Source organism: Mustela nigripes, chromosome 7 (assembly GCF_022355385.1).
Source record: "Mustela nigripes isolate SB6536 chromosome 7, MUSNIG.SB6536, whole genome shotgun sequence".
Classification (NCBI taxonomy): Eukaryota; Metazoa; Chordata; class Mammalia; order Carnivora; family Mustelidae; genus Mustela; species Mustela nigripes.
The window spans coordinates 122,212,397-122,231,643 of NC_081563.1; the positions used below are offsets into that span (position 1 = coordinate 122,212,397).

At 39.9% G+C, this 19,247-nt stretch overlaps 1 protein-coding gene across 1 annotated transcript in view; it reads left to right on the forward strand.

Annotated features, from left to right (window-relative positions):
- Positions 1 to 19,247, forward strand: part of TOP1 (DNA topoisomerase I) — a 97,312-nt gene that overhangs the window by 31,888 nt on the left and 46,177 nt on the right. Inside the window, exons 3-5 of the mRNA XM_059407000.1 lie at positions 2,247 to 2,349; positions 16,647 to 16,770; positions 18,630 to 18,685. Coding sequence (XP_059262983.1) covers positions 2,247 to 2,349; positions 16,647 to 16,770; positions 18,630 to 18,685 — 283 coding nt within the window. The remainder of the gene's footprint in view (positions 1 to 2,246; positions 2,350 to 16,646; positions 16,771 to 18,629; positions 18,686 to 19,247) is intronic.

Genomic DNA, 19,247 nt, shown 5'->3' on the forward strand with positions numbered 1-19,247 from the left:
GACAGAGATCACAAGGAGGCAGAGAGGCAGAGAGAGAGAGAGGATGAAGCAGGCTCCCCGCTGAGCAGAGAGCCGGATATGGGGCTCGGATATGAGGCTCGATCCCAGGACCCTGGGATCATGACCCGAGCTGAAGGCAGAGGCTTTAACCCACTGAGCCACCCAGGCACCCCAGTGAGCTACATTTTAAATAGACTCTTGGGATAATTCTTAAATACAATAAAATTTGAGAGTCACTAACATAAATACATGGAGAGAGATACCATGTTCATGGATCAAAAGACACAAAAATGTTTTGATGTCATTTTTCTCCAAATTGTTCTATGAACACACACTTCCCAGCTGGCTTTTCTTCTTCTTCTCCTTTTTGAAAATTGGCAAATTGAAACTAGAACTTCTATGAAATGCAGAAGACATAGAATAGCCACAACAGTTTTGAAAAAAAATAAGACTTAAGTGTAAAAAAAAAAAAAAAATTACTGTGAAGCTATAGGAATCAAAATAGTGTGTGTTTGTGTAAGGATAGAATAGAGTGCAGTGTATTCATAACAGTGGGATTCCACTTAGCTGGAATAGAAATAGACTTGGATTATATGGCCACTTCATTTTCAGTAAATAGGCCAAAGCAATTCACTGGGGGGAAGGGTCATCTTTTCAAAAAATGGTGCTACAGCTGGACATCTTTGTAAATTAAAAAATGAACCCTGTCTTTTTTTTTTTTTTAAGATTGTATTTTTATTTATTTGACAGAGAGAGATCACAAGTAGATAGAGAGGCAGGCAGAGAGAGAGGGGGAAGCAGGCTCCCTGCCGAGCAGAGAGCCCAATGCGGGACTCTATCCCAGGACCGTGAGATCAGGACCTGAGCCGAAGGCAGTGGCTTAACCCACTGAGCCACCCAGGCTCCCTGAACCCTGTCTTTTACTTCTGTAAAACTCAAAATGTTTTCTGTGAAAAAAATTCACAATACATATATCCAACAAAAAAATTGTGATCTATAGTGTATAAAGAACTTTTTTTTGTATAAAGAACTCTTACACAACTCAGTTATAAGACAAATACTTTTTAAATGAGTGAAAGATTGATGTATCAAAAAATTCATGTATCAAAGAAGATACATGAGTGGCGAGTAAGCAAATGAAAAGATGCCCATTATTTAATTAGGAAACTGGATTAAAACAACATTGAGATACCACTACATACCTGCTAGAATGACTAAAATTGAAGATTGGTAATACTGAGTGTTAAAAAGAGAATTTATAGCAGTTGGAACTCCAATGCATTTTGGTTGGAATGTATAATAGTACAACCACTTTCGAAAACAGTTTGGCAGTTTTGTATAAAGTTAAAGTTACACTTACCAAATGACCCAGTGATTTCATTAAGTATGTACCCAAAAGAAATGAAAACATGTCTACACAGAGACTTGTATATGAATGTTTATAGCAGATTTAATCGTAATAGCTATGCCTGGAAATGACTCAATTGTATTTCAGCAAGTGAATGGATAAGTATAAATTGCAGTGTATTCATAACAGTGGGATTCCACTTAGCTGTAAAATCTTAACCAACTACTGTTATATCCAGCAACATGGATGAATGTCAAAAAGAACATGTTAAAAAGGCAGATGTAAGAGTAAATCCTGTATGATTTCATTTATATAAAACTTTAGATATCATCTAATCCATAGTGCTAGCAAATTATTGGTTGCTTTGGGTGGGGTTGAAAGATTGGGATTGACTGGGGATGGGTGTAAGGGAAACTTTCTTGGATGATGTATCTTTGAAATGTGTATTTTTACTGCATAGAAATTATACTTTATCGTAGTTGGTTTTAAAACATCTCTCTTAAAAAAATATCTTGAGGCTTGGATTTTCCAGAACTTAAATAGATAACCATTTGATCTGAGAGTCAGTGTTCAAGATTTATCCTTTTGTATCATTTATGATTTAGTCTCAGTAGTACCAGATCTGGGAGAAGAATGCCAAATAGTTGCTTCCTTTTACAGTAGAATTAATTCCCTTTTCCCCTTCATGTTCATTAACACTTGTCTTGGTTTTAGAGGCAGGGTAATGGGATGCCTTGTCTGTGTGGCTTTGTGAAATCTTTCCTTCCAGTGGAATGTGCTGTTAGGACTACCTTGTCATTTGAATCCTATCATTGTGCTTCTTGACTAGCTTGTCAAGGTAGGTGAGGAGGAGATAGCTTATGGCTCTTCTTAACTGACTCATCTTTTATGGTTGCAGATTCTCATAAACACAAAGATAAACACAAAGATCGAGAACACCGGCACAAAGAGCACAAGAAAGATAAGGAGAAGGACCGAGAAAAGTCCAAACATAGCAACAGGTAAGGGTTAAACCATTTGGCAGTGGGGTGGCTGGCTTGGCTCACCTGGAATAGGCCTTAACTTGAGCCACAGGTAAGTCACATGGATAGCAGAGTAAACAGAGACTGTATTTGATTCCAGAGTTGCTGAAGAGTACAACCTTGATAATTCATGCCTTACTGGGCATGCTATTGTTCGGATCAAGACGTACCATTTTCTTTCAATATATAGCTCATTAAAAATAAAATTGGAGGGGGAGGCACCTGAGTGGCTCAGTTGGTTAAGCATCTACCTTTGGCTCATGATCTTGGGGTCCTGGGATCAAGCCCAGCGTCAGGCTCCCTGCCCAGAGGGGAGTCTGCTTTTCCCTCTCCCTCTCCTCCTCTCCCCACTCATACTCACTTACTCTCTTGCTCTCTGTCTCTCAAATAAATAAATAACATTTTTAAAAAAGATAAAATTTGGGGGGCACCTGGGTGGCTCATTTGGTTGATGGTCTGACACTTGATTTTGGCTCAGGTCATGATCTCAGGATTGTGTGTTCAAGCCGTGCATTGGGCTCTGTGCTGGACATGGGGCCTGCTTAAGATTCTCACTCTCCTTCTCATAAGTAAGCTATGAATTGATTGTAATGCATGATATCCAGAGAACCTGCCTTGATAAAAGGTGACTGGATCGGCATTATGTACATATATTTTTATTCTTTCTGTACTTTAACGGGTATAAATAAAAAATTCTTACCTTGGCTTCTGTGGTATGTGAGCCCCTAAAATCATATGCAAAAGGTTGGGTATCTGAGATTTTCCTGAAGAGAGCATTCTTAGTTTCATCAGATTATCAAGCATTTAGTTCTCACGCAAACCAATGACCACCAATATAAATGTAACTCAGTAATGGATGCCTTTGGATTCAAGCCCCAGAAAGATGTTTTCTTTTTGTTTTGCTCCTGTTTTGGGGTATAAGAAACAAGTGGTAAACCCAAAGACTTAAGGTATCTTTGCATATGTGACCCCTTGCTGAAAATAAGGACTTACGCTTCCGTTTTGAGGTAAAGGCAGTTGGGGAGAATGCTATCTGATATTCTCAGAGTGGCCTAAGTTTTGTTAAAAGGGAATGTAAGGGAGCCTGGGTGTCTCAGTGGGTTAAGCCTCTGCCTTTGGCTTAGGTCATGATCTCAGGGTCCTGGGATTGAGACCCACATTAGGCTCTCTGCCCAGCAGGGAACCTGCTTCCCCCTCTCTGCCTGCCTCTCTGCCTACTTGTGATCTCTGTGAGTCAAATAAATAAATAAAATCTTTTTTAAAAAGTGGGGGGAGGCAATGTAAAGACCACTTGTGCATTGGAATAAGTGTGTCCAGCCTTGAGTCTTTTGGAACTGCTTTATTAGCTTGGCTTATTGTTTCCAGACAAGTTAAAAGTGAGAATTGCTTTCTAAGTCTGTTTTTTTTAATGGACCATTAAAAACTTTAAGATATTTCTAATGAATCTTTTTATGAATAAGTCTTTGTGAATCATTAAAATAACTAGATTTTCTCTAGTGGGGACATTATGTATCATCTACCACTTCTGTGGTCTTTTTTCCTTTACCGCTCACTCATTTCTTACCACTTGATCGTCTAGTTAACCATTTTTGTTACTCTGGTGAATTTAATGCCAGTAGTTGATGAATTCAGTCTCAGTTCCCATGTATCTTCTCCAGTTTATAGTTGTTTAGCCCATATTGATATCGACCAAAGTAGATTTGAGAGCAAAGAATATTGCCAAGAATAAAGAAGTTCATTTCATAAAGATAAAAAAGAACCAGTTGGAAGGACATAACAATTATGCAGGTTTATATACTAATATTAGAGCCTTAAAATACATGAAGTAAACGGAAAGAACTACAGAGGAATAGACCGTTTATATTTATAGTCAAATATTACTGCCTCTTTCTCAGTTGATAGTATAAGCAGAGAGAAAATCATTATGAGGTAGAAGACTTGAACATCACCAACTAACTTGATTTGATTGAAATTCATAGAGTATTCCATGCAACAACAGCAGAATACAGATCTTTGGCACATGGCACATTTGCCTACATACTCCATATTCTGAGTCCAGCCCTCCTTTAAGACCACTTCGCTTGCCTTTCATGCCTCTCTTCTTTTCCACCTTTCTGACCACCTTTCTCATCTCCTCCTTCCAGTGCATATAGCGATCCTCTGTCTTTGGCTGTCTCTGCTACCTCTCTTGCCGTTTGCCCCTTCTCTCATATTCCATATCCAGTCTGGTGGAACTTCTCAGTTCCTCAAACACAACATGTTTTCTGACACCCACAGGCCTTTAAACATGCTGGTTCTGGAGTTCTCTGTTGCCCACTTACTGTCCTTTTTGTTGAGGCTTAGACTTGACTTCTTTCAGGCATCCTTTCAGCCCGCCCCTTCATACGGAGTGCCGCTTCTTTGTGTTCTCTGGTACCTTGAACGTGTTCTTATCATAGTGATTGCCAGGTTGCATTGGTGTTGTGATTGTCTCTTTACTTCTCTGTGTTCCTCATTAGACTTTCAAGGTCTCTGAGAGCAGAGTTGATGTCTGTCTGATTCGTTTTACATTCTCAAGGCTTAGTATAGTATCTGGCAGATAGCTGGCACTTAACTCATCTATATGTATTAAATCAGTGAGTGCATGACCGATGGGTACATCAGTTACCATCTTCTCTCTTCTTTTCACATAGTCTTAATCTTCTACAGGATTGTTCCCCTTGGCCATCCCATTTTTCAAACAAGTTTTTACTTTTTGGTAAAATATGTATAATGTGTTTTGCCAGGGGTTTTGTTGTTTTGTTTTGCCATTTTGAAATGACTTTAAGTATATTCACAGTATTGTACAACCATCACCAGTGTCCATTTCCAGAAATTTTTCATCATCCCGAACCCATTAAATGATAGCTTCCCGTTTTCCTCTCACGCACCCATCCCTTGGCACCTTCTAGTCTATTTTCTGTCTCTATGAATTTACCTATCCTAGTACCTCATATAAGTGGGAATCACAAAATATTTATCCTTTTTGTGTCTGGCTTATTTCCCTTAATTTAACATTATTACGGTTTATCCATAATTGTCTCATTTCAGGATTCCATTCCTCTTTTATGGCTGAATAATATTCCCATTGTGTGTCTACACCACAGTTAGAAATCTCTTTCCCATGTTGACGGATGTGTAGGTTGTTTCCATCTTTTGACTATCGTGAGTAACGCTGCTGTGAACATGGGTGTTACAAGTATTTGAGTCCCTGCCTTCGATTCTTCGGATAAATACTTTGGAGTGGAATTGTTGGATCATGTCAAACAAGTATTTTTATTCTGTCTCCATGTTTATGCTGTGCTGGCTGATGTGAAGTACCAAAAAATGAGGCAGTCTTTGACAATGAAAAACTTCATCACCCGAGGAGAATGCTAATATAAAGAAACGCTGATTTCTGTGTTACCATGAATCCATCCCAAAAAAACTTTTAAAAAATACAGGTTAATATTTAAAAAATCAACATTTAAAGATTGATCCCTTTTTCTCTGCCATATCTGATTTTACCAACCAAAATTTATCGTTGTGGGAGAAAAGATTAAGTAGAAGTGGCATAAAAGGCTTTGGTACATCAGTTTGGCCCTCTCTGCTTTACCAAAATCTCCTTTTTTAAAAAATAAAGACTGTATGGGACACCTGGGTGGTTCAGTCAGTTAAGCCACTGCCTTTGGCTCAAGTCATGATCCCAGAGTCCTGGGATCAAGTCCCACATCGGGCTCCTTGCTTGCCAGGGAGCCTGCTTCTTTCTCCACCTCTGCCTGCCACCCTGCCTGCTTGTGTGCGTGCGCTCACGTTCTCTCTCTCTCTCTCTCTCTGACAAATAAATAAAATCTGTAAAAAGGAAAAAAAAAAAAAAGAATATGGTTTTGGTGTCATTTTTCTTGAAAAGTCCATTGTAGTTTGTCTAGAAGAAAACCTCATCCTGGTGCTTCAGCTTAGGGTCCACATGACTTGATTAGGTTACCTGACCTTTCTCAACTTAACTTTTCAGGTCCTGCATATTATTACATGCTTCAGGGGGGAATCTAGGGTAGTCAAGAAATACAAAAGCTCTTCAACTTTGAACTGTTTCACAAATAAGAGGAGGTGGTATTTTGTACCTCTCTATCAAACATACTTCCCTTAAATGATGGCATAGGCAAATTCAGGAATTTGTTCGAACACAATTTTGTGCCTTTTAATATTTTCTTCATTTCTAATCAAAATACTTAAGAAATAATGGTCTGTTTTCCAAGAGGCATTGGAAAAACCTGGCCTGGGTTGCTGTTTACACATGACTAAGTCTAGCCCTGAATCTTAATTCACATATAAGTTTAAGACAGTTTAACCAGATGATGCATTGTAAACAGACTTTTAAATACTTCCTGTTTTGATCTCTGCTGACACATTACCTCTTTGCAACAAAGCTAGTGTATTGGTTACATATCTGTATTTCAGTAAATCCTGTACACTGTGTTCCTTTTTTACTTGACTTCTGATCTTTCTAGTAGTTTTGGGCTTCTTCATTTTCCTTCTGTAGCAGATTAAAGAAACTTGGACGATTGTTTAGATCACCTCTAAGGAGCCCAGGATATTTAAGGTTTAACGTGTTCTCTTCAAAAATGCTTAATTTTAGGGGTACCTGGTTAGCTCAGTCAGTTATGCATATGCATGTGCCATTGACTCAGGGCATGATGCCAGAGTGCCAGAATCAAGCACTGTGCCCGGCTCCCTGCTCAGAGGGAGTCTGCTTCTGCGTCTCCCTCTGCTTCTCCCCACACTCATGAACCCTCTCTCCCTCTCTCTCAAATAAAATCTTTTTTTAAAAATATGCTTCATTTTATTATATCCATCTTATTCCAGTATTTGCTAATAAATTCGGCATGATTTTGTTGCTATTACAAGAAAACAGGTTTTATACTAAAGTGTTTCTGTGTCTTTCCTCTTCTGCTGGATATTAGCATCAATCATTTCTCATTTAGGACCCAGATCCCTCAAGAGATCCCATCTTACTCATACACTTTCTCCTATATTGTTCTTACTTAAGGTACAAAATGAGGGAGAGGTTATTAAAAGATCGTTCCATCTGCTCTCCTTGTGTGGTCGGGAGTCTGAGTTGACATGCCCAAAGTCACATGATGGTGTATTAGCAGAGCAAGGATGAGCAACCAGGGCCTCTGGGTTTTTTTTTTCTCCACTGCATTTTTCCTTTCAGTAAAAGAAAAGGATCTTTCCTAAGGAGGGTTTGTTGTGTAGCTAAACTGTAAATACAAGCACCTCCTTCTTATGTGCATTTAGTTGGCATCTCAGATTTTAAAATGCCAGATCCTTTCAGGCACTGCCTCTTTCTCTATGGGCCCCAAGTCCCTGAAGATTTTATCAATAAAGGTATTAATCTCATTAAGTTATGATCCTCCGGAAACCCCATCTCCAACTATTGCCTTTTTGGCCTATAATATTGCAGGAAGAATTTATGCCAAAGTTAAATAAAAATAATTTCTTCTATTATTTGTCTCTGACATTGCTTCTTTCTGGTGGCATTAACATTTAGCACTTCAGGTCCTTTTAAAAAATATATAAATCCTCCCAAAAGAAACAAAGGGAATATTCTTTCTAGATGCTTAAGAATCACTGCTTATAGGATCGCACCAGATACTTTTGTTGAAAGTTGCATCTTTAGTCATAAATTATCTTCAATACTAGACCTTATATAAACAACATTATTAAAAGCAGTTGTGGGGGGGGTGGTTTTAGAAATAAAGGACTTCATATGTGAAAAGGTTCTTCCTGCTAGGTCCCCCACCCCCACCCCTCCTGCTAGTTTTTGACTGTGTGTCTCTTGCCAATTGTAAGCCTGGCACTCAGGCTGGAGTGACAAATGTGTGGAAAGCCAGGGAAGACAGAAAAGCACTGCTGTGAAATAGTAAGGGAAGTGCTTTTCCAGCCATGTTGGCAGTGCTAATCTGTACAGTAAATGCGAGAAACATCTGAGGATAAGGATGCTTTTGGTTTCTGCTTTCCGAGCTCCAAATTCTACCTGAATTAGAATTGAGAGAATGTAAGATCCTAGGCACTGGAATTAAGCAACCAGTTCTCAGGGGAAGTTTTTCTTAACAGAATCAAATTTAAAAGACATTTTTGCTCCCTAATCTGTGAACTGTTTGCCAAAGCCCTTAATTTATCTGCATATTCCTGTATCTACGTGTCTGGGGGGAGAAGTGGACAGTTAACCTGAGTAGGTAGAGAAGTTTGGTGGTTTAGAAAGAAGGAAACTGAAGTACCATCACCATTCACGGGGGACCCAGTATGATACAGTGAAAAGCACACAAAAATAGAAGTCGAGAGGCCAGGTTCTATCATTTACTAATGGCGTCCTACATTTTACTAGTTGTGTGTCCTAATTGAAGCTGTTTTAACTTCTGGGTCTTGTTTTCTGTTTTTGGTCAAGTGTTGATAGCAGTATTGATCTGGTCAAGCTTTTAGGTTTGTTGGGGAGAATTCATTGGAATTCTGCAGATGAAAGCTCTTTGGAAACAGTAACATACTAAATAATTGACATGATGGTGTGGTGGTGATTACCATAAATCCTGGTAGATTAAAAAAAATAAAATTTTTTATAAAAATTTTATAAATAAAATTTTTATAAAAATTATCTCCAGATAATTTTGGTAATCTTTGAATCTAATTTAATTTTGGTAATCTTTGTTAATTTTGGTAATCTTGGAATCTAATTTAGTAGTTAATTATTGATAACATCCAGTTTGGAACCCTAGTTTTCAGTTATATCGAGCTGTATTATAATGAACTATAATCTTTCTTTATTTTATTTTATTTTTTTAAAGTTCATGAGCTAGCCACTGAAAAATAGTTAAGATCTTGACAAGGGGTCGCCTGGGTGGTTCAGTGGGTTGGGCCTCTGTCTTCAGCTCAGGTCATGATCTCAGGGTCCTGGGATAGAACCCCGCATTGGGCTCTCTGCTCAGTGGTAAGTCTGCTTTCCCCCTCTCTCTGCCTGCCTCTCTGCCTACTTGTGATCTCTCCCTCTCAAAGAATGTATATATCTGTTTTAAAAAGATCTTGACAAGGGAAGGTAATGGCTAGAAAGATGGCATCCAGACAGTGGGAAACCATTACAAAAACATGGACACTCCGTAATGTACTTTGTTCTTGGAAGAATCCAGTTAGGTGGAACCCGGGTTAACAGAAAGTGGGATAGAAAATGGGGCCCAAAAAAGCAGCTTGAGGCAAATATTAAGTGTTGTTTCACCAAGTTGGGACTTAAATCTGAAGGGAGCAAGAAGCCATTGAAAATTATTGAGAGGGGCACCTGGGTGGCTCAGTGGGTTAAAGCCTCTGCCTTCGGCTCGGGTCATGATCCCAGGATCCTGGGATCGAGCCCCATGTCGGGCTCTCTGCTCCGCAGGGAGCCTGCTTCCTCCCTATCTCTCTCTGCCTGCCTCTCTGCCTACTTGTGATTTCTCTCTCTCTGTCAAATAAATAAAATCTTAAAAAAAATAATAATAATTGAGAAAGGGAGGGCGCCTAGATGGCTCCCTCTTAAGCCACTGCCTTCGGGTCAGATTATGATCCTGGAGTCCCGGGATCGAGTCCCACATCGGGCTCCCAGCTCTGCAGGGAGTCTGCTTCTCCCTCAGACCTTCTCTTCTCTCATGCTCTCTCTCACTCTCTTTCTCTCAGATAAATAAAATTTTTTAAAAAATAATTGAGGGGTGCCTGGGTGGCTCAGTAGGTTAAAGCCTCTGCCTTCGGCTCAGGTCATGATCCCAGGGTCCTGGGATTGAGCCCCACGTCGGGCTCTCTGCTCAGTAGGGAGCCTGCTTCCTCCTCTCTCTCTGCCTGCCTCTCTGCCTACTTGTAATCTCTGCCTGTCAAATAAATAAATAAATAATCTTTAAAAAAAAATAATTGAGAAAGGGAGATAGAGGACTTAGCCACCAAATGCATGAGGGGTCTATACATAATTTCTAAAATTCCATTTCACTCAAAGTTTTCATAATTCTTATGATTTTGTTTAGTAACTTGTAATTGATGATGTGCATTAGGAAACCTTCATTTCTTAGAGCCTTTCAGGAACTGACCGCTGCTTTCCAGAGACAACTTTGGAATTTACCTAGAATTTTTAATTTAGCAAATGTTACTTAAGCCGTAACTGCCTGGTTTCCTTGAAAGGGCTGTGAATATCTCCTCCCTCCATAGCCTGGAAGCTCTTGAGGCTCTTCATAGGAATTCCCTATGATTCCATGGGTTTGCACCCCGCTGTGCTCTGCTGCCCTTAAGAGTGGGCCTGTAGCAGGACGTATTTATTCTCTTAGCAGTTAGTGGCTAAGTCTTTTTCTCAGAAGATAGGAAGCAATATCCTATCTCTCTGGCAGTGTTTCTTTTTTGTTTTGTTGAGAAGTCATGTAACAGAATGGTCAAGTGCATGATTCTGGAACTGGGTTGCCTGAGTTTAAATCCTTATTACCTCTCATTAGAGGTGTTTTCTTGGATGAGTTACTTAACCTTTCTGTTTCAGTTTCCACATCTGTAAAATTGAGTACTAATACTTAACCTCAGAGTTTTGTCATGGTGATTTAAACTGTTTAGAAGAGTGTGTGGCCCCTTATCCTCTTCAAATATCTGTTAAATATTTTTATTGGTGATAGAGGACAGACTTTTTTTTGTTTTCTTAAATAGATTTAAATAGTTTCCCATAGCCAAAATCCTAGTTTCCCAGAATGAGACACAGATATGTTGTTGTTCCCCTAGAGGGGTAGCAGGTGCCTTCCTGGGCCAACGGGAAAATACTTTTTCCTCCTAGCTTCCTACTGCTATTTCCCTACTTCTACACCTCTGTCTCAGTGTTTTACAGGAACCCTGATCAGTCTTCTTGGTTGGCTCAACCTCAGCAGAAGTCAAAGACCAGAGGTTTCACTAAACCTGTCATTTTAAAAATAGTGTAGGTTACATTTTTCCTTAGTGGAATTTAGCTAATTGAAACATAAGACAAGCATGAACACTCTGAAAATGTGGCTTTGAATCTTCCCATTTGTTCTCTTTGGCATTGACTTTTGCTTGTCCAGGTTTTGCTAGTGTGGTGGATCTTATTCCCAGAGAGACATGAGTCCTGAGCCAAGGAGTCAGCTTCTGAACCTGGCCAATAATTGGTGTTTTCTCTCCCCGAGTTCTACCAGTGAAATTCATATTTCATCCAAAAATGTGACCATTACAGAGGTTCTAGGAATGCTAGCTACTATGTGTATTTTGACCTTCACTGTACCCCAGACTACACTCATTCTTAAAATGTATTTCTTCTTTTTTCTTTTTTTCTTTTAAGATTTTATTTGAGCATGAGTGAGAGAGTGGAGGAGGGGAGAGGGAGAAGCCAATTCCCTGCAGAGCCCAGGGAGTGTGATGCTGGGCTTGATCCCAGGACTCTGAGATCATAACCTGAGCTGAAGGCAGATGCTTAACTAACTGAGCCACCCAGGCACCCCAAAATGTATTTTTTTCTTCAGATATTTGGGTTTCTTACTGTGGTCAGTAATAGCCTTTCTTTTGGTTTATTGTCCCCTGTCGCCCCACTGAAGTTTTTCTAGTGCATGCTTCAGTGATCTGTGCACTGCCTCTGAACTGGCTATTGTAGCCTTCAGTTGTACTGAAGCTTTGTTTATGACTTTGACATATTGTGTCTATTATGTATGGAAAAGTAGCAGGATCAATATAAGGAAAAGAGTAACATCTCTTAAAACAGTCAACATGCGAACTCCTCTTCTACATTGGTCAGACCTTCTGTCAACTCATTATCAGTGGAAAAGATAAGGTGTTCTTCAAGCCACCATGAAAGTCAAAACTAGTTTTAAGCCTATCTCTTTGGAAAAAGAGATACATGTTAGGAAATCCTGAATGAGGATTAGTCAATCTAACTGATCCCGGGTTGGCTTTCTTTTCTTTTCCTTTTTTTTTTTTAATTTTTTATTTTTTATAAACATATATTTTTATCCCCAGGGGTACAGGTCTGTGAATCGCCAGGTTTACACACTTCACAGCACTCACCAAAGCATATACCCTCCCCAATGTCCATAACCCCACCCCCTTTCTCCCAACCCCCCTCCCCCCAGCAACCCTCAGTTTATTTTGTGAGATTAAGAGTCACTTATGGGGGCGCCTGGGTGGCTCAGTGGGTTGGGCCGCTGCCTTCGGTTCAGGTCATGATCTCAGGGTCCTGGGATCGAGCCCCACATTGGGCTTTCTGCTCAGCCGGTAGCCTGCTTCCCTTCCTCTCTCTCTGCCCACCTCTCTGCCTACTTGTGATCTCTCACTGTCAAATAAATAAATAAAATATTAAAAAAAAAAAAAAAGAGTCACTTATGGTTTGTCTCCCTCCCAATCCCATCTTGTTTCATTGATTCTTCTCCTTGGCTTTATTTTCTACCACTGGCCAAATCCTGCTTCTAACCTTCCAGTGGTGCACAGCCTTAGACATGCTTCGCTATCACAGAACTTTGTCCCCCAAATGCGTTTGTTACTTCAGGTAGATTTCCTAGGAAAAAATGATACTGGTTCTTGCTCTTTGCCAGCCCTCCTGCCGCAATGGGAATTATGGATGAGGCGGTAGGACTCGCAGTACTCTGTGATCTGTTTCTGGAGGCAGGGACAGGATCACATTTGACAAGTAGACCTGTTAGTACCATGTTCAGGACTCCATAAACCCAAATTTTTAAGTCTATAATGGGATGCCTTGTACCACAAGATGTCCTCAGTCTTGAATTGTCTGAGCTCACTTGGTATATAGAAATTCATACCTGCTCTCTTATATCTAAACAGTTAGGAATAGAGGAGAGTGGTTTCCTTTGGAAAGACACGTTTATAGTTCCATCTCATTCTGGTCTTTGATTAATTATGACCTATAAAAAGGTTACTACTCTAGCAGGAACTTTGAATTTCCTGAATAGATTTCTCTCTGGTTAGTAGGCAGAGAAAGTATCATTGACTTTTTGCATTTTCCTGGGGGTGGCCTGGGTACCGTCTGATAGGTTTGTCATTTGCTGACTTCTCCCGATCTCTGTTCCATGTGATAATGAACAGCAAACTGTGAACTGGAGAGCTGTGTATACACTTAACAGGTGGGTGCCCTGGAAGGCCAGAAAGCCAGTTGCTAGTGAAGCAGACTAATGTTCTTTCTACGAATTGTCCCTAGGAATTGCTTTCATTGAGAAAGAGAGTGGGGGAAGGTAGAACATAGAGGAAGAGCGAGCATTCCTAAACTCAGATTCCTGAATCAACTATGTATAGTTTCATGGGAGGACAAAATAAGGAGCAGCTATCCCAAAGATTTTATCACTTCAGATATCCGAGATCTCTGTCCTAGAAAGTTTCTAGATGGTAAAATAAAGTTTTGACCTTATATATCAAGTCTCACACTGGCCATGCATTTGTCTCTAAAACCAATCTTCTTTAAGTGGTAGGTATCAATTTCACGGACATGTGATGATACTGATTTAGCAGAAAGTACTCTGAACTTAGCGGTGGAAATACCAAGTTAAATCCAAATCTCAACTAGCCTTTCTAACATTATAACTTTGAATTAGACCTTGAACCACAGTTTCTTTCTTTCTTTTTTTTTTTTTTAATTTTTAAAAATATTTTATTTATTTATTTGACAGACAGATCACAAGTAGGCAGAGAGGCAGGCGTGGGGGTGGGGGAAGCAGGCCCCCCCACCGAAGCACGCCCCCCGCCGAGCAGAGAGTCCAATGCGGGGCCCAATCCCAGGACCCTGAGATCATGACCTGAGGCAGAGGACCTAACCCACTGAGCCACCCAGGCGCCCCTGAACCACTGTTTCTAAATCAATCTAAGAGGAGAATAAAGTCTTCCTCACAGGAATGTTGTGAGGATTGAATGGAATAATATGTGAAAGCTCCAAGCAAGGAGGACAGGGGGACTAGAAGAAACAGGACTACAGGTTTAGGAAGATCCAGGAACTTGTCAGATGGAAAGAAAACAATGACCACTTTCTCTTGTTTATGTACTCCTCCCTTTGTGTTGCTGTCATCAGGTTGTTATTTAGTTGTGCCACGCAGTGAAGCAACAAGTTTCTCCATGAACAGACTTTGAATTCATGAGGGCTACACCTAGTTCCAGTGTACATGGAGGCAACATGGTCACCAATTTTCCCACCAGGCTTCTTGATCTCAGCACAGTTATGATGTCACTCTCCATTGTGTGTGTTCTTATAGTCCGTTTTTCCCGAAATGCAATGTTTTACCAAAAAATCCTGTACTTTGTACAAAAATGGCTCCCAGCTTGTTAGCACTCTACTTCCAGTTCTCATTAAGTTCTCCAGCTTCAGAATGGCTGGTGAAACAGCTAAGTTGCCAAGATTGTAATGGATTCTTCAGGAGTTTACATATAGGAGATCATAGCTTACATGTATGAAATCCTATTACCAGCAAAGTGTGTGAGTTTCCTATTCCATTATACAAGCACTGTAGTTTTAGAGCTTTTTAAACATTAATTGTAAGAGGAATTCATGTTCATCTACACAATTTGGAACAATTATATCCACAGTACTTATGGATACACACCTCCCCACACAAAAAGTAAGAAAAACTCCCACTTTAATAAGAAAGCATTGTGCTTGGTGTTTTCACATATGTTATTATTATTATACATCATTATACATTATTGTTAGCCCATTCGAAGGGATGTCTTCCTGCTTCTGGTTATTTATTACCCAAATGCCGATCTTGAGTTGAGGCTCTTTGCGTGTAAAGATGTGTGTCACAAGATGCTTTTCTGATCTAGGTTCTATGGCTCTCACCTAACTGGTTGCCATCATTTTATTCTCCCTTTTTGGCCTTCGGTGTACCCAAGTGTTCTGGCGAAATCTCTTTAGAACAAACTCCGTGGGATAGACATAGTCTTATGAGCTCATTGCTGGTAATACCTACTTTTTCTGGGCTGAAGGCTAAATGTGACAGATGGGAAGTGGCAGTCTCTGGTGGCGGGAAAGGCAGGAACCAATGCTTACTATATGACTGTCTCTGTCAGCTGGGGTTGCTGCCAGCTGTCTTGCGTCTGGGGTGAGCTCCCCAGTTCATAGTACTTGAATTCAAGTCCCTTTTGTTAACTTCTGGATTATATCAGTTGGCGCAGTAAACAGGGTTCCTAAACTGCCTGCCCAGTGCACAGAAGAATACAGTCCTCCAGTGTTCTGCCACCCTAAACCATAGTTTGTAAGTGTTGCTTATTGCCTCATGCAGTGTTTTTATATAGTTGCAGTCCCTTTAGATATTCCTATTCTCCATGTGTGGCCATAAACATTGTCTATATTCATAGGGCTCACAAAATTCAGTGGAAGCCTGTGTAATTTGATACATCACACGTTCCCCCTTTTGTTCCTTACCACAGTTGTATCTTCTTTCTTGGTTTTCATTGGTTTGTTCTTACTTGTTTTTTGTTATGGAAAACGTCGAACATCATTTATAATGTTATTTTCCAAAGAGAAATTTCCAGGAGCAAGATCCTAGGGTATAAACCCTTTCAATGGCTCTTGCTCTCTATGTCCTTCTCCAGAGGAGCAGTGTCTTTACGGTGCTTACCAGTATGTCCACAAACCCCTTTAGAAGAGAGGCTTTTAAATGTTTAGTGCAGGAGGACATGTCTTTGTTTCTAGCTAGATCTTTTCTTACTGTGAAGGAAGGACCAAGCAGGGTTTTTAAGCCCCATCAAGAAGTGACTAGCCTTTTCTACTTAAAGCTAACAGGAAGCATCTACTGTGTTTTGGGGCTGTTCACTGCACAGAGCCACCAAATGCTTTTCTTTTCTTTCTTCTTTTTTCTTTTTTTTGGTGAATTGTTTTTACCTTCTCATATCAGATTTGAATGCTCAGTTTGGAGCACTCATCTGTCGTAGTTTTTGCCTGTAGAATGTAGAAACAGCAGGCTTGCTGTACATTCTTAGTGACTTAAAAAAAAAAGTCCTGGTATGTTTAGAATGACTACATTTCTCTATTTGGTTCCTTTGCTCCTTCAAAAAAATAAAAACATCAAACAAGAGAAAGTCCAGTTGCCAAGAGTGTCTACTTGAACTTTCTGTCAGGACTGTTTATTTAAGGCATCATAAGTTTCCATGGTTTCATGTTATCTCAGGCTATCTTGTGAGTTGATCTTGTGAAATAAACCCTTGTGGTCCCTACTCTGGGCTAACTCTGTGTGTCTTTTTTTTTCTTTTCTTTTCTTTCTTTCCTTTTTTTCTTTTTTTTTTTTTTACAGTGAACATAAAGATTCTGAAAAGAAACACAAAGAGAAGGAGAAAACCAAACACAAAGATGGAAGTTCAGAAAAGCATAAAGACAAACACAAAGACAGAGACAAGGAAAAACGAAAGGAGGAAAAGGTACAGAATTTTCCAGTGGGGAAGGAAGAGATGGGTGTTGTACTTTTTGTTTTCTTTATCTTTAAAAGCAGGTAATGAAAGTACCTTCACTGCACAGTAAGATCCCACGGCCTTTGAGTGAAAAGTATCTTGTCAGGAAGCTTAAGCATCAGTCTCAGTCTTAAACAACAAAAACCAAAGCCCTTTACCACTGAATTTCACAGGACCAGATCAATCCACATTATTATCTTACTTTAAATGGCAAATGGATAAATTAAAAATCTAGGGTTTCTGGAAATGCCTGTGTTCTTTCACGGGGAAAATTCTGGGTTTGGGAGAAGGTCTAGTGCCATGTTGTCTTCTGTTGAATATGGTCCTTCCTGAGTGAAAGCAGTGATTGCTTTTGTGGCTTTTGGTTCTAGCATAACTAGCATAAGCTTCTCAGAATTTCTAGGCTCATCTGGCTGCAAATAAGGGTTATGGTGTATAGACTTTAAAAAAAAAAATTGTTTTGGGGCACCTGGCTGGCACAGTCCGAAGAACCTGTGTGATTTTTTTTTTTTTTTTTTAAGATTTTATTTATTTGTCAGAGACAGAGAGCACAAGCAGGCAAAGTGACAGGCAGAGGCAGAGAGAGAAGCAGGCTCGGCACTGAGCAAGGAGTCTGATACGGGACTCGATCCCAGGACCCTGAGATCATGACCCGAGCCGAAGGCAGCAGCTTAACTGACTGAGCCACCCAGGCGTCCCAGGCCTGTGTGATTCTTGATCTAGGGTCATGCGTTTGAGCCCCCTGTTGGATGTGGAGATTGCTTACATAAATTAAAAAAAAAAATTTTTTTTTAAAGATTTTATTTTTATTTATTTGACAGAGAGCGAGCGATCATAAGTAGGTAGAGAGGTAGGCGTGGGGGTGGGGTGGGGACAGGCTCCCTCCTGAGCAGAGAGCCCGATGCAGGGCTCGATCCCAGGAGTCTGAGATCCTGATCTGAGCCGAAGGCAGAGGCTTAACCAACTGAGCCACCCAGGCGCCCCAATAAAAACTTAAAAAAATTTTTTTTTAATTTAAGTAAAAAACAAATAAAAATAAAAAAATTTTTTATTTTAGTTTCTGTTTGGAAAAAAGTAACTTTGGTACTTGGTAAATTCAGGCAATATGAAATAGGGAATGTAATGAAAATGACACCTTCCTTAGGGCACCTGGGTGGCTCAGTTAAGCATCTGACTCTTGATCTCAGCGCAGGTCTTCATCTCAGGGTTGTAAGTTAAAAAAAGAAAAGAAAAGAAAATTACACCTTTCTTTCACCCCCTTGCTCATTGTCCTTTATCTTTCTCTTTCTGGAGGCAGCTACTATACTATTTTTTTTTAATTCTAGAGATACCATATTTGTGTGTGTGCATGTGTGCATACATATGTGTGTGTATCCTTTTGTATGTCTGAAGATTTTTGAAAGACCAAGTGTGTCTGGAAAAGGAGGGGGAATGTGAATTTACTTTGCCTAAATCAGAGAAGGCAGGAAACAGACTGTTGCATTTTGTTTTGTTCTGTTTTTTATTTTCTCTGCACTGCCAAGAACAAATCCTTGAGAGAGAGTATATTTATTGAGGAAGGGGTACCCGCCATCATTTAAAAGTTAAAAAGCTGCCATTTTGAGGGGAAACATTTCTCAGGAAATTGGGTAATTCACCCTGAACTATAAAAAAAACCAGTCTTAGGAAAATGTCAAGACCTTTGCTTTACCTGTTCAGTTTTGCTAATAATAAGAGTGAGTCTGCAATCCAAGATGCTTGAAGAATTGAGGCCAAATGTTCTCAAATAAGAAAGAGGCTTTTTCAAATTTAGTCTCTTCAAGGTACTAATCAGTTACTATTATTTTCAGGTTAGAGCCTCTGGGGATGCAAAAATAAAAAAGGAGAAAGAAAATGGCTTCTCTAGGTAAGACTTTTCTGGTACCTTGGCTGCTCTCTTGGCCAGCTCCTCATGTTGTAGTGTTGTCTGAACCTACCTAAAATGTACTGACCTGGCCACCTCTAGGTTTCCAAGGAGATTGACAGTGAGAGGACTTGTTGTAAGCTAATTTGAGTTCTCTGAAGTGTCATTTAGTGAAATTGACCCCATTTTCCAGAAGGCTGTTTTGAGTGGGGGAGATTAACAGAAAGAAATTTCTAAAAATTCAGATACAATGTACATACCCGAAATTTCACCCTTTAAAACTATACAGTTTATTGGTTTTTAGTGGATTCACAAGGTCGTACAACCTCTCCCTACCCCACTATCTTAATTTCAGAACATTTATATCTCCCCAAAGGAAACATCATATTCAGTCAGTAGTAATTATGGAGTTTCCTGAAAACCCTACTCTGAATTCCTCGTTAGGAATACAGTAGTCCTCCTCCCATCTGCCCTCTGCCCCCGACCTTAATCCACAGTTTTGCTTTCTTTGGTTTTATTTAGCAATGGTCAGCCACGGCCAGGAAGTAGGTGATCCTCATTCTGA